Source organism: Falco peregrinus, chromosome 10 (genome assembly GCF_023634155.1).
Source record: "Falco peregrinus isolate bFalPer1 chromosome 10, bFalPer1.pri, whole genome shotgun sequence".
Classification (NCBI taxonomy): domain Eukaryota; kingdom Metazoa; phylum Chordata; class Aves; order Falconiformes; family Falconidae; genus Falco; species Falco peregrinus.
Window position 1 is genome coordinate 8,380,339 of NC_073730.1, and position 15,138 is coordinate 8,395,476.

At 46.9% G+C, this 15,138-nt stretch overlaps 1 protein-coding gene across 1 annotated transcript in view; it reads right to left on the reverse strand.

Moving 5' to 3' along the window:
* Positions 1-5,691: 5,691 nt before the first annotated feature.
* The window catches only part of KIFAP3 (kinesin associated protein 3), a 71,158-nt gene continuing 61,711 nt past the window's right edge, over positions 5,692-15,138 (reverse strand). The window contains exon 20 of the mRNA XM_055815471.1: positions 5,692-6,140. Within this exon, the coding sequence (XP_055671446.1) occupies positions 6,032-6,140 (109 nt within the window). The 3' untranslated portion in view covers positions 5,692-6,031. The remainder of the gene's footprint in view (positions 6,141-15,138) is intronic.

Consider the following 15,138-nt stretch of genomic DNA (forward strand, 5'->3'; position numbering starts at 1 on the left):
GCCGCCCCCTGCCTCGCGCGCCCCCTGGCGGCCGGCGGGCGCTGTGCTGCCTGAGGGGCGCGGCCCGCCGAGCGGCGCCGGCCGCCATTTTGGCTGTGGGCGAGTCTCCTCACGGCCCGCCCTCGGCGGCGCGCCCCGGCCCTCAGGGATGGCGGCCGAGCACCGAGCGGACCGCAGCCCACCTCTGTGCTGGGGGCCGCCCGGCCGCCCCCTTTCCGCCCCTGGGCGCCTCAGGCGCGGGGGCCAGGCCGGCCCCTCACCTCAGCCTCGGTGGCGGCGTGGAAACGAGCCGTGCCGCCCCTGAGTTATGGCCTCCCTCCCTCCCTCCCTCCCTCCCTCCAGCACAGCGCGGCCCCCTGTCCCCCGGCTGCGCGCAGTGCCTGGGGCGGGCTCCCCGCACCCCTGCTCTGGGGCACCTGGCCGTGCCGCCCCATCCAGCCCCGACACGGGGCGAGCGGTGAGGCCGGGGGTCCGTCCAGCGCTGCCCCACGCCATCGCCACGCTGAGGTGACATGTGCTGAGGTGACATGTGCCTTGTAAGGCCACCTATTGAAATGCCGTTAAAACTAATTGCTCTCTGCACTGCAGAGTAAAGTGACTCTGGGGAGAGATTTCATGTGAGTATTTTGGACAGCGGAACGAATGTTGAAAGGAATTACTACAGTGTGGTGGGAGGTCTGGGCTTTTCACACGCTATTTTCATATCGCCAGTGTTATTCCAGTTTCATGCAGCGCCAGGGCGTGAGGATGTGGTTTGCTCAAATCATTTTGAACCGAACACTTTGCGTGAGCAGGGTGCAGCAGCACACCCCATACCCGCGGCCTTGTCTAGACAAAGATTTAATAGCAATGGCAGCGTGTTTAACAAAGGTGGTCTAAGCCATGCTAACTCCTTGGTTTTCTTTAGTGACTAAACTCCCACCAGTTTAGCCTGCATTAAATTCTGTGCCATCAAATGTCACGTGAACTTTGTAGAGCGTATTCTTTAGCGATACGCTTTCCCCCTGCTTTCTAGCAAAGCCTCCCAGTCCCTGCCCAGTGCAGGTACTCCCAGAGACACAGGGCTGCTGGCCAGTGGCTTGTTGAGGCTGGAGTCCCTTCAGCACAACAAAACGACACGTATCTGGACAGAAAAAGGGATCCTCTCAGATGCACATGCAAACTCCATTCAGTTGAGCCTCATGGTCTCTTTAAGCAAGCAAAGAGGAAGGCTTTCTTCTACATCTGCACACGGTGAGTTCTGTAAGCTGGCACGTCAGGGTTAACAAAGGGGAAGAGTGCCAGGAGTTAACTTTTAAAAAGAAAAGTCCGCTGCTCTGGCAGAGGGATATATTGGCAGCTGGATGACCTGGGTCTTCTGAAGTAAAGCAGAGAGATGATGGGAGGAGGAAGGTGCAGGAAAGTAGTATGGGTCATACACGGTGTGTGAGGCAAAGTGTGTCACACATTATGGGGTAACATCATGCATACAGGAACAGATACTAAAATTAAGCTCAGGTGTGCCACCTCCCTTTCAGTGGTAGGAAAGATCTTAAGTCTTTGGCCCAAATGGCACAGTTGTGCCAACAGATCCCAGGCCCAAAGCGCAAAACAAGGGGAAATGTGGACATGCCTCATCGCAGCTTACTCAGGGGCCTAAGCACGCATTTGTACGTTGCATGTGTGTATGTCTGTGGCTGGGGAAAGGCAGAAGTTTGGAAGACCTGAACAACTGCAGGTAAAGACAAAAAATTCATAATAAGCAACAACCAATTTCTACTCACAGCACTTGGCTCCAGCTTCAGGCTGTGGTGTAATTCATGTGGCTCTCAGGAAAAAAAAACCCCAAACTTTGGCTGCTCTGCATCATTTACGGTGTATGTACTTTGCTGGATGGCCTCTGTGGAAAAGCACTCCTTTCGCTGCTTTTCCCACACGAGTCCATCATTTTGTACAAACCAAAGAGGTCCCGAGGCGCACACCCTGCTCGGGGCCCTGCTGTGCTAGGTGCTGCACAAACACGTGTGCCGCGCTTCTGTCCTTCAGACTGTGTGGTTTGCCTTTCCTGAGAACAGCCCAGCGTAGGCTCCTCCAGAGAGCAGCTTGGGACCTAATGAAGTAGGTGTGAACCCCCTTCCTTCTCGTCCAAGGGCAGAAGGAGTCAGAGTAGATGGGGAACTAGCAGGATTACAGAGCTCTTGGGTGAGTTGTAGCTGGTTATTTGAGTTGATTGGGCAAGAAAAGATTGGCTTAGTGGAGAGACAGCTGGTAACTCTCGAAGAGGATGGAGCAAAAGGCACGCCTATGGAATAGAGCCTGTAAGGTCTAAAAGCACAGCCGGGGTGCACGATCCAGCTGCCTCCGGTGCAGTCGCTGTCTGCACTGCAGGAATGTTCCCCAGCTCTTCCTCTTCTAGGCCACAGGGCCTTTGGAAAAGCAGAAGAGATGGGGCTGGGGTGATGCTCCCAGCACCGCCCGAACTGCAGTCGATAACTGTTCCAGTGATGCCCTCCTGCTGCATCGTCGTGTTAGTTACAACTACACCACAGCCGCCTTTTGCTGCTAAGGATGTTTCTCAAGTGCTCTTATTTCTTAATAAAGAGAAGTATGTTTCTCTTTTGAGGGGGCAGGAATGCCAATATACCAACTCCAGAAAAGCCCATGTTCTTGAATATTCAAGTGGGTTTCTAGACCTGACTGGTTGCAAATGCCACCTGCGAACTGCATGCCCCACGTGCTGCCTCCCACCACCCATGCAGGCAGCCCCAGCGCCTCTCCTGCTGCCTCGGAGCTCTCCCCCTAACCTCGTAAAGAAAAAACGAGCACATCACAACAACCTAACGACATAATAATGAACGTTATACCTGTTCTCAGCCTTCTCCCATGCGGAGCGGACAGCTGAGCTTACCAGTGGCATATCACAGGAATTCCATTAAAAAGCCTGCCAGAGGGGCTTGAAACCTCTTGTATCTAAACAGAGCTTGTCCTGCTTATTCCAGAAGAAGATACATCTTGTTCCTGTTTCATTTAATCCAGAGTGGATTGAATTAAACAGAATCATGGCAGTCTTACTTCAGAATGAAATGCACATGTTGAATTGTTACCAGACAGCTCCACGCACACGCTGGTATTTGAAAGACTTCGAATTGGGTCCTTCATAAGCTCTCTAGGTCAAGGACATTTGTTTACTTTTCCATTTCCCCACCCTCTGTTGTCCTAGTAAGCTCCTAAGTACTAGCGTGGTACAAATAATAATTTAGAACAAGATCTTAGGCTGCTGCATTAAGTTGATCGCTCACTGAAATTATACTGTACATCTGCAGAAAGCCCGAGTAATAGCTAACAGACGTATGAACTTCTCAGCCCATGCTTATTTCATTGTGCTATTAACTTTACAGCCTAATTATATCTAAAACACCTGCCTAACCAAACTCATTAATTAATTAGCAGCAGACTGGGAAGGAGGATTACTCCTGCGATGGATAGGGATTGCTGCTGTAGGGAAAGAAAAGAGGAGCTATACAAAGTCAGGGAGAGAAAGCAGGAAAAGGAGGAAAGGACATAAGTTGTGTAAGTTGCTAAAAGAAAGCAGATCCCTCCTCGCCCTGTTTAATGCAGGATACAGTACTCGGGGACTGAATCCATAAATGCAGATAATTAAAAAGTTACCCTATGGGTCAGACTCCTCAGTGTCCCTCCAGTAATGTGATATAGATTGAAAAGTGTCCAGTGACACCCACCAGTAATGTGATATAGATTGAAAAGTCTATGTGCTCCTATCTTTTTTCCCTCTTTCTGGCTCAGGAACTGTAATTAAAGGGAAAATCAGCCTCTCTCCTGCCTCAGAGAGTATAGTGGCACAGCTGGTTTTCATCTTGGCTAGCAGGCTCTGTCCTCAGGCTACTAAGTGCTGAGTAATTTTTACCAAGCTCTGCTTGCAGATAAATGATGTTCTTCTCTTAGCTGCTGCCAGGCAAAGCTACAAATACTTGATCTTTTATTCTTTTCTCATAAACTCCTAACATTGAATACTAAAAATGCAGCCAGAGATTTTTCCACTGCCATTTATTCTCAGCATGGTCACAACTGTATTACAATTACAGACACCCACCCATTTGCTGAAGCTCAACTGTAGTTCCTTGTTAACCTGAAGCTTCCAATTAAAGGCTCCTTCAGTTTCATTGATAGTTTGCATATACTCCAAGGACCCACTTCATTTTTTTCTTTCCCCCAAAACACATTCCATGAGAAGGGCAACTGCTTTAAATAACTTCACACTAATTTTTCTGGAAAAGCCTGACGAGCGAGTGCCAGTCTCCAAAGAAAAGCCTGTGTCTGAATATGCAGTTTGGGTAATTTCTCTCGCAGCTATAACTATAAAAATATCTGAAAGCTTTTGACTAAATGTGGCACAACTGCTGGGCTGATAAAGTGTGGGCTCGGACCAACGGAAAGAATCTAGAAAGGTACGACACTGGAAACCCAGCAGTTTAATTCACGTTTTCCGCAGCATTTCTAAGAAACGGCGTTAAAAATTGTATAGAAAATTATTTTTAAAAATACTAGTTAATCTCGGCAATGCTGTTCTTCCACCTACCTCCAGTGAGCAAAGCCATGAACACAAAGCCAGCACAGGGAGGAGGCTGAAATCTGGTAAGAAACACCATGCCCTCATTTTAGAATCGCTTCCAGTTATGCAGTATGAAACACAGTGAGTAACAGTGCACATAAAAGTACCTGTGTACTTTTAAAAGACAAAGCAAGGCTTCAAAACAATCCTGATTTCAAAGATATTTTTGAAGTGTAAGAGTAACGGTCTGTCAACCCTCTAAACAACGCCATGCCTTTGAAGATCACTTTCCTAGCATGTGCATCAGTCTTAACGGGATTACTGGCTACTGCTCTGGCAGCATCAGCCCCTGGTGCAAGTCTGTTTTCTGCTTAAGCCAGAAATGAGGGGTGGTGAGGGGAGAGGAACAATTCTGCAAATCAATAGCCGTTAAAAACCAAAACGAGGTGGAGGCAGCTTTTCTTTTAAAAAGTTCAAATTTGAACTGCTCTCTTGATGGCTGTGGCAGCCACGGGATTTCTGTACGCTTTGGCTGTTACGGGTGGGGTAACAACTTCAGAACAGCTTTAGCCTAAACTCCACTGGCGTGCAGCGTGTTCCAAAACATGGCTTAATGCAGTCACTGTCCAGCGTGAAGGTGGCTCGGCCTGTCTCTGCTGCTCAGTCAATGATCCAGCTTAAACCCTGTGAACAAGCAGGACAGGATGCATTTGTGTTTTAGGATGGGGAAGCTGGGGGAAAGGCTCTGCATCCGCACTCTGACCTGAGTTACAGTGCTTTTTTCTCTTGCTAGTCCTCAGGATGTGGCTGTCTTCTCTCAGCCCTCAGAACTCTATTTATGGCAAAGGTATTCTGTCGTAGTGCAGTTTCTAATTTTAAGTGTTTTCAAGCATATAAACTAGACTGTAAACGTTTGAAGCTCCAGGGGAGTGAATCTGTGCCATCTTTCCATTATTAAAGTCTTCATACCCAGGACCGGACTTTGGTAACTACGTGTCAGGGCAGTGCCAGGAGATGCTGGGGCTTAACTGTGTTCCCGTTACTTAGGTGTTAGAGGGAAGCAGTCCATGTTAAACACGCTTCACATGAAGCATTCTTCTTAAATGTCTTGTAAAACAAACGAAACATTGGTTAGAAACACGTTCACCACTGCTGACCACACAGGTTTTTATATTTAATAGAAATTAAATTAGTAGCTTAATATACATAATGTGACACTTTCCAGTCCAGTCGCTTTCCAATTCTCGCTTTCAAGTCACAGAGCAAACACTGTACAAAAATGATAACAAAGAACAACCAAAGAGTAAACACTGTCACTGAAACACTGGACCCAGAAAGGCTAAGTTTATCGGGAGCTACACACGCCAAAGGATACATAATAATGGACCCATTGTGGTACGATCATGCATTACCGAGGGAGAGATCTACGGCCAGGTTCCTCCAGGGCAGGTGACAGCGTCCTGGACTGCGCAGTGGGCTGCTTTATCGCGCTCCGTAGCTGTAGTAGTAAGGTTCATCCGGGCGGTACCCATATGCAGTTGTGGGGCGGCCAGGAACCCCTGGGGACTGACCAAATCCATCAACTCCGATGCTACAAAAAAAATAAAAGGAGGAGAAAGAAACTGTAGGGTTTTGTACAGTAGGGACGGCGCGCTGGTGCTGGTGTCTGCAGCTCCTCCTGCCACAGAGACAATTTTGCGAGGCAACTCTGCAAGCCATCTTGCCCCTTCAGAGCAGCCAGCACTGCTCGGTCTCCTCTTCCCTTGGTGGGAAAAGAAACACTGCAGAGAAATCAACACAACTCCTATCAGGAAAGGCTTTCAGGTCAAACAGAAATCCCAGGGGAGACAGAAGTCTTCTCGTCTATCCTTCTATGGCTTTACTGGCAAAGCACTTCTGTGAGTCAACTCCTCTCTCTGCGTTAGAGGTAACGAGTCTTTCCGGAAAGGCTTCAAGCATGCTTCTTGCAAAGCCTGCTGGTGACCCTGCCCTACACAGCCCATCTGAACAGCCCGAGTTCCTTCCTTCAGTACATTTCTCAAGCCCCTGGTAAAATACCAGCCAGAAAGGAGAAGTGCAAATATCTGGCACAGCAACACCGTTCAGTAAAGGACGCTGTTTCCGGTGGGATACAAGATTGACAGCCAAATGGCAAAAAGAATCATTATATACTGAAATGAGACAGAATAATTAATTTTTCACCTAGAACAGCATCTTTTACACCTGAAAAGTCCTACAGCAATGGATTAGATACTAAAGCACGAGGACTGCGTAGGGAAAAGTGGCACATACCTTGTGCTCAACAATAACTCTCATGCAGGAGGTAGAGGAAAAACGAACATTGCCTAAGATACTGGATGACTGCCTATTCATAGTTATGTCACTTCTTAACTTCCACTTCAGTAGAAGGACAAATGGAAAAGGATTCTGATTTATTGCCTGACTAAAGATGCATTGAAAGGAGTTGAACTTCCTCTCTGAAGACTGTCAAAACACAAAGAACCAAAGTGCTTTTTGAGTGGGGAAAAGCTGAACCTCATTACTGCCAATTATACATATGGAACATGGGTTATGCAACAGTCAAGGCTGGGAAAGAATGACCCATCCAGAAGATGTACAATGGGTGGGCCCCAGGCCCTGGCTCAGCAAAAAACTGGCACTGCTGAATCGCTTGGACTGAAAGGGCTCAGCTGAAGTGGTGGGGGACCATGTCCATCACTCTGTCCTTATAAAGACACTTTCCTCAGATTGTGCCTCTGTGAGGTCCTAGCAAAGGATCCTTGGCACCGGGTTTCTCTGGAAAATTGTTCACTCATGGGATATTCTGGTCATCGGGTGAAGGTGGAAGGTCTGAGGCCGAGATTTGTCTTTGGAGCGGGAGGACACAGTCAATAGGCCAAACTGCAGAGAAAATCATTCTGTTTCACCTGAACACGTATTGCGAAACTCGGCACCCTGAAAGCACTGTGCTATTTCCACGTCTGCCCATCTGTATTTGACCTGGCAATGGCCCTGTCTCGTAACTCGTGTGCAGGGCTATCGGGCTGAGCCTAGAGGCTGACCAGTCCCTTCCGCAGAGAAGAGAAGCAGAGTAGCTGTGGTGTGCCCTGTAGCGGTGCAAAGCTACGTGAACACACGCCTCTGGCTCCACACCTTCCTCTGGCCATCCATTCCATCCTGCATCCACTCCAAAGTCCTATTACTCTTTTCCAAGCCCATTATAAAATGAACTGGTGACCTCCGAGGCACCTTCTCCCGGTCCCTCCTTTGTACCTGGCAGACAACAGCTTTCTCATTAGCAGGCTTGAAGCTTTAAAAGATTCCTGAAAAGAGGGTTTAAGAGAAATCCTGTCACTTTGAATCTAACTCTTGCCTCCAGAAACATCAGACCCTGCACTCGCCTTAGTCAAAGGATGGTCCCTGCTCCTACTGCTGTTACTGGCACGCAGCATGCAGAGGGGCTGGACAGACGGACCCGCCCGGGGCTGCTGTTAGATATGGGTTTCTGAATACAGGCCACAAAGCTCTTCCAAACGTGCCAACAAGGACCTAGCATGAAGCTGACCATTTTGTTTGGCAGTTCAGAAAACAAGCTGAATAACTACCGTAAAACAGTTACAATTCTTTTAAAGAGATCTTTCAGTACTGTTAGTACTCGGAGTTAGTAATGTACTAAAAGAACGCGTAGTGCTATCTGGAAGGGAGTTCAGTTGTGTTGTGCTACTGCAGGTTCCCAGGTGCCACCGATACCACACACATGTAACACCGCAGAGAAGCGGGACACTTTAAGGCTTCCTCTACACTCAGGAATTCCATTGTTTTCTTCCAAAGATCCTTAAAGTATCTACAGTTGATTTAAAATAAAAAGATATTTTAGCAAAAAATGCTTTTCTGGGTTTATCTTTCAAAGTTATTTTTTTCTATGACTATAACATTTAGTAGTAAAAACAACTTATCTACAACTAATTACAAAAGGGGCTCTTGGCATTTCTGCTAACTACTGAAAACTTCATTCTGGAAAGACGTCGTAGGTGAACGAGGAGGCTGCGGGCGCCGCAGGCTGCCAGCCCTGCACGCAGGCCGGCTGCTGACTGCAAGTCAGGCTAGTAGGGGGCGCGGCTTGGCTTACAGGGGACACACCAGTAGCCACCCTCAGGTTCACCGTGGCAGAGGTACAGCAGACACAGCAGCCCGGGCTTTCCTTCTTCAGCCTAAGCGGGGCTTCCCTTGATGGAGCACTCGTTAGATACTACCGAACGGCACTGGGGCTGGGGCTGGGGGGGGGAAGCGAGGTGCAATGACGGCACCGACCCACCAGGGGGCAATAGGTCTCTATCACTGCAGGCCGCGCTGTTCGGCTACTGCCAGTTCAGTAATCTTTATTCATAGAACTTTTAAATGTATTTAAATTGATAACGAGAGCAGGGAAAAATATGGTTTCAATCACATTCTCAGCAAATCATTTTTTTCATATTTTTTTTATAAATGTGTAAGTAATTAGGTAAAGATCCCTAGAGTTTAAACTTTGAGGAGTATCAGTTATTTCCAAATGGTTCAGACATATGTTAGTGTCCTGAAGAAAACTGGAAGAGATGGATCAGCTGATAACTGCTTTGGACAGTTAAAAAAAAAAATAAAAGAGGAAAAGAAAATCATATTAAAACACCTTGATCAAATCACCACTCTCCTATCTAAATATTTCTCTTAAGTTAATGAAGGCTTGTCCATGCTTCAAAAAAAGCCAACAACTTGGCTTCATTTTTATGTGTTAGTGCTCTTGAAACATACCAGCTTTGCCTTATTTGATTGTTTGCACTGGCGCAGCCTGTAGCAAAAAGCCTGTCCTCTTAGCTGAAGGAAAGGCTATTGAAGCCAGGAGGTAACTGAGGGGTAGGGCAACAAAACAGCAAACACACATCTGGAGACTGAAGTCTGGCTTACTCATGAGGCTGGCAGGCCAAGGGCAATGACTCTGCAAGCATAACCGACAGAGGTGGAGACAGGGGTTTAAAAACCAAGTCCTGATGAATCCTTGCCACTTCTGCCAAGAACAGCAGAAGGGTAGAGCCAGGAAAGATGGTAGCTTTTCGGCTGTAAGCATTTGTTCGGTAACTATTGGCCCGAGATCACGATTTGTGCCATGTGTTCTTAGATTTATACCAGCAACCAACTTCAAAACTTGCTCCTAGGAAAAACGCATTGTTGGTCTTATTTATACAGCATCTACAGGGAAACTCTGTACTCAGCAGAGCCAGCATCAGCCTGTCTTCCCAAAAAGTCAGGGACACATAATTATGCTACTGAGGCAACAATACTCATCTACAAATTGATGTTTTTTCTTCCTGCTGGTCAGCCCTGTTCAGCTAGGTACCCAGCAGAAGGGCGTGCAATCCCTGTAGTTGCGTGACTGATACGGATCACGCAACACCACAAAACAAACCCCTCAGATAAATGACTTACGCTCTTGCCTTAATCTGCAAGTTATTTAGGGCAGCTCTGTCTCACAAAACTGCACGTGTGCGCACAGGGAGAGCGGTGCCTGCTAACCACGCCGTCAAAGCACAACTGTTTTCTTGTGGAGTTTACCACACGCCTGGAGCTGATGGAGTTAAACAGTGAACAGCACAGCTAATTACTATGTACTGCTAACCTCAGTTGCTGGTTCATTTTGAGACCCTTTAAAATATGAACTGTGTATTTTACCCCTATGCACTCTCTTAATGATTTGTTTTTTTTAGACTGAAATCACTTCCAGCCATCAGTTATACTCGCGGGCTCTACACATGCACTTCTCCAAGCACAAATATTTCTTTTTCCTATTGGTCTGCCAGCCCCTGTCAGAGCAAATTTCACTTTAAACTAAATGCTATGATACTTAAAACCTCTTGGATTACTCAGGCTGCTAGTGTGATCTATGACCTTCACCGAATGACAGCTGAACTTTCCAATTTGCTTGTACTGCTGGGGAACTGAAGAACACATGCCGAAGAGGAAAATGTTCCTGATGTGCATGAGTGAGGAGAGATTTCTTAACAGCTCTGCTTATTGATACTTACTCTGATTCATAACATCCAAATTAATGTGCCCATCTAGGATCCGAGGTGCCCTGACATAATTTAAGATGTAAAGACCGATCCTGTCCCCCCTTTCAGCAGGAAATACCAGCCAGCATCCCGCTGTGACCACAAAGTACTTGACTCTCCTTAACTCCCTCCTGCACCCAGAGCCTCAGAGACGAGGCAGGCTTTGCGGTACGTCTGCAAGACTTGGCAGGCTCCGACAGGCAGCACACTGCCAGCAACCCTCTGCTGGGGTTCCCGTCCGGGTACCTTTGCTGCTCGCGAGCGCGTGGTACAGGAAGAGAGGCTCTTGAGCTTCGTCTGAACTAGGGTGATTAGCGCCTGAGTGCAGACGGACCACGGAGCAAGGCTGCTTTCGGTAAGTTTTTCTGATGCGATAGACACCTGAGCCTGTCCACGCTAGCGTTCACACTGTTACTAGTGCTGGTGCTGACAAGTCGCTCTAAAACAGTACTCACTAATTCCTCCAGCATAAGCCGGGCCCCAGAAAGGCAAATCCCAGGTCACTGGGGAAAATTCTTGGTCAAAACTTGAAGTCTAACTGGAAACCCCTTGATAGGGTGCATGGATCTTGGAGCAATCCCAGCAAGAAACAGTGTTTGGGAAACAGGTCTGCACCCTCACAGGAGAGGCATGAAGCAGCACAGCAAGAATCACACCAGACTGTACCGTAAGAGACTGTGACTGTCTGCAGGCAGCAGCGGCCCAGGAAAAACCTTCACCTTAGAGCGTGAAGTAGCAGTTTAGCAGCTTACACTTCAGGGTCAAAATTCCATCCTTTTCCACCTATCAGTTTCATGGTTCGTAACCCAAAATTAAAGCACCCTGAAAATCACTGCCCACTGAAAATGAAATCCAAGCTAAACACATGTGGTGCTTCCACCAAAGCCACGATTTCAGCTACATTTCTTTTCATCCTCAACCTGTTCTTAAACCCCGTCAATCTTGCATCCTTACTCTGCATCAACAAGGTTTTTACCAGCCTCATGTCCAAGAAGCTCTCAGCTGCTCACTGGGGATACAATTTTATTAAAAATAAAATCTATTAAAAAACCCTATAAATTTATAATTCACTAGGTCCTCTGAGCTTGGTAAGACCAAGCAAACACTACTTACAGCTCTCACCAACCTTACACCAAGTCCCAGTGAAGGAATCAACCCAAGGCTCTCCATGTGCTCGACTGAGCTACTGAGGGAGGTTTATTTGCCGGCATAAATACGCAGCCCCTGTTTACACACGTGGCACCTCTTCTTGCTGCCACTGATCACACCCGCAGCTTTGCAAAACTCCCCGTGAGTGTGAGAATGACTAGAAGGTTTCTGAGCATCCTTCAGAAGCCTGACATAGTACAGCTTGTAGTCCTCTGTACTGTCTCCCTTTATATACTTTATATTATCGTTTCTAAAAACCACCATCTTCACTCTCAAAACATCCTCCCCCTCACCCCTGGCAGGCATTCAGAATTTCATGCAGTGCATCCTTGAAGTCCTAATGTTTCCCTTCTGTGAATCCACTTGTGTGTGACAGCACCGCTGATAACATATGGTACAGCTACCTTCCTATATTGCCTTATAAAGTCTCATGCCATAAACCCCTGTATTCTATAGTGCTGTATCAGGTTCCTGTGTATAACAGACAAAACAAGTTCTGTTCAAATGAACACTGACGGCTGTATTTTTCCCTCAGGAGGTACCTAAGCCATCGAAGTGGCACACCAGTCTGATCTCGAGACAAGCACAGCATTATAACCTGTACAACCGAGATGCAGTTATTGTTTATAATACTTGCCAACAAGAGACACAGGAATTTGCCAGCGGCGAAGTATGTATTTTTTTTCTCTCCCATCTTTTTCGTTTGGGGTTTTGTTTGTTTTTAAGCATTGACGAAAGATGCTAGACTGTAGGTCTGAGACAATGATTGCAGGGCACTATACTCATATATGGGATGTGGCAGAGGCTGCAGTCCTGCTAGCCCAGCTACGTGGCCGGTGAGTGAACGCTGTGGCTCCCTCCCTTCCTCCCTCCCTCCACAGGTTTCCTCTGCACAGAGACCAGGGTACAGAAAGGCTGAGGCAGCTGGGGGCATCCAGGCCTTGGCCCATCAAACAGTGAGGATTCAGGCAGGGTGTGCATCCAAGCCCAGGAGGTGGGAAATGTTTTTGAATTCCACAGAACAGAGACCTCCAGCTTCTAAAGTTAGCTTCAGGCAAGAAATATTTAGCTAATCCTTTGCAGGTACCAGCTAACTGCCACACTTTAACCGAAGCTCAAAGCCTGTGAAACTCATGGCCTTTCTCCTGACACCCACTGCCAGCTAAGCACTGGATGGGATACCATCTTCATAAACCAGTCACGAAAGAGTGGAGGGCATCAGAAAGGGGCGTAGGGCTGGTCACTTTTTCCTTTGCTTCGGAGTCTAGCAATCGAGAAGATGATCCTGTTCACTTCTATGTGCCAGCTACCTCTGGTTTTGCTTCACTGACCATAAATTTTCCGTCCTTCAGAGTAAGAGCACAAACCATGGGTTATGGGGAAACAGCATACAACTGAGAAGCCATAGAAAAAAAACAATGTTTCTTTATATAATGTCCTGTAACTGTAGATTCTCCCACTACTGGTAATGACGTTAAACTATAAACCACAAGTCTCTTAAATTCTGCCTCTCATGGTCCCAACTTTTTCTCCCCTATCTGTGAAGCTTTTTTCCCCATGCTTTCTATGCCTCAAACTCAAGTAGGAAGGCAGTTTTGTGGCAGGGACTGCAACTGTGCACACTGCATCAAATACCAAGTCCATCTCTACATTAGCACTGAATATTAATGTTCCTTAAAAAGTCAAACTGTATCTGCTCAAAATACAGAAAATATCGGCATGAACCTGTGCAGTAATACTTCAGCTCCCTTGTGCATCATGATACAGCTTTTATGGATGTGATCATGTCTCTCCTTCCATGTGATCTAGCTTTCTTCAGTGCACTTAATGACTTAAAGTTTCCAGTTGCTGCTGGACTTGGTGCCCAGTTCCATCTCAGCACAATACTCCTGTTTCTGCCATTTAATTATAAACAAATGCAAATCTGACAATTGTGGAGAAATGAGCACTGAGCCCTCTGTGTCAGGCTCCAGCTATGCACCAAGCAATACACATGCCAAGATTCACTGGTGGGGAGGCAACATTAAAAAAAAAAGTTTCCCAGCTGAATAGTAAGAAAGCACTGAACTAAAAGCAAATGCCCTTGCTTAGCCAAATTCAGTAAAAGCCTTGCTTGAAAGCTGTAGAGTTTGCCATCCCAGCTCTGTGAAAGCAGCCTGGGACTTGGGCTCAGTTTCCTGCTCTGTCAGTTACCTGCTGTGTGATCCCGGACAAGTTGCTCCTTTTCTCCATGACCTCAGTCTCCCATTGGAGTTTTGAAAGAAAAAACCACCCCAGACATTAAAGACAGCCAAGTGACAAGCTACAGTAATGAGAAGACTCAAATTAGACTGACATAGATAGAAAAGATTTTCGCTTATTCTGTAACATCCCTCAAAGACGGGGAAAAAACCACAGTATTTCTAATCTGCTAGAAAAGCAACCAGTCCAGAATACAGCCTGGGGCAAAACAGCAACCCATGCTGTTTCACACAGGGATATTGTTTTTTGAAGGGCACTGGGATAACTTCACTCGCATTCCCTCACCCAGGCTCACAGCTCCGCCAAACGGACGGGGAGTTTCGCAGCTATTCTGCACAGGATCTGTTAAAAGGTCAAGTGCACAGTCAGAGCTGGAACAGAAACCACGGGTTCTGATTTTCCATTATAAGCCTGACAAACATCTCCTGTGCTGTTGGCTCAACAACTAGCCAAGTCTACTGATTAGATACATCCATTTCTTAAAAATTAATTAAGAAATAAAGCAAATAAAAAAGCCCTGAGGAGCAGGCAGTAAAAAGTAAGACGTCCTTTCCTCCTCCTCTCTCCTTGCACAGCCCGAAGTATTTCTGTCAACTCCATAAACTGAAGAGTACATTAGTAAGCCTTAATCTTTAACTAGCAATACGTCTGGCTTGGGGAGGTTTCAAGCATCTCTCTCACTGAGCTCCAGCAATGTCAGTGCTATGTTGCATACAGAAGGTTCAGGCAACAGCCTGAGCAGAATAAGATCCTGAAGCGGTAACTTCAGAGAGGTGATGAGTGTCACTGACTAGATCAGCTCAGGATCTGGTCCACATCTTCCGCTACCCTTCCCGTTTCCAGCCAGGAAGTGTTTCTTGCTTCCTGTTAGGAAGCTTGCCAGGCTACAGAGCAGGGTTACTGTGCAAGTGTACCCTAAGATAAGCAGCTGAAGCAGAAATGCAAGTTTTCAGTGTCGTGCATGGAAAGGCTCTTAGCTGGAGAATCGTGCCTTTAAATATTTATACAAGGCTCCTCGAGCCCAAGCACTGCCACTCAGCTCTATTCTTCAATACAACCAGGGAACAGAGTTCCCTCTCGTGCACAAATACCCAGAAAGAGCCATGCTAAAAGATT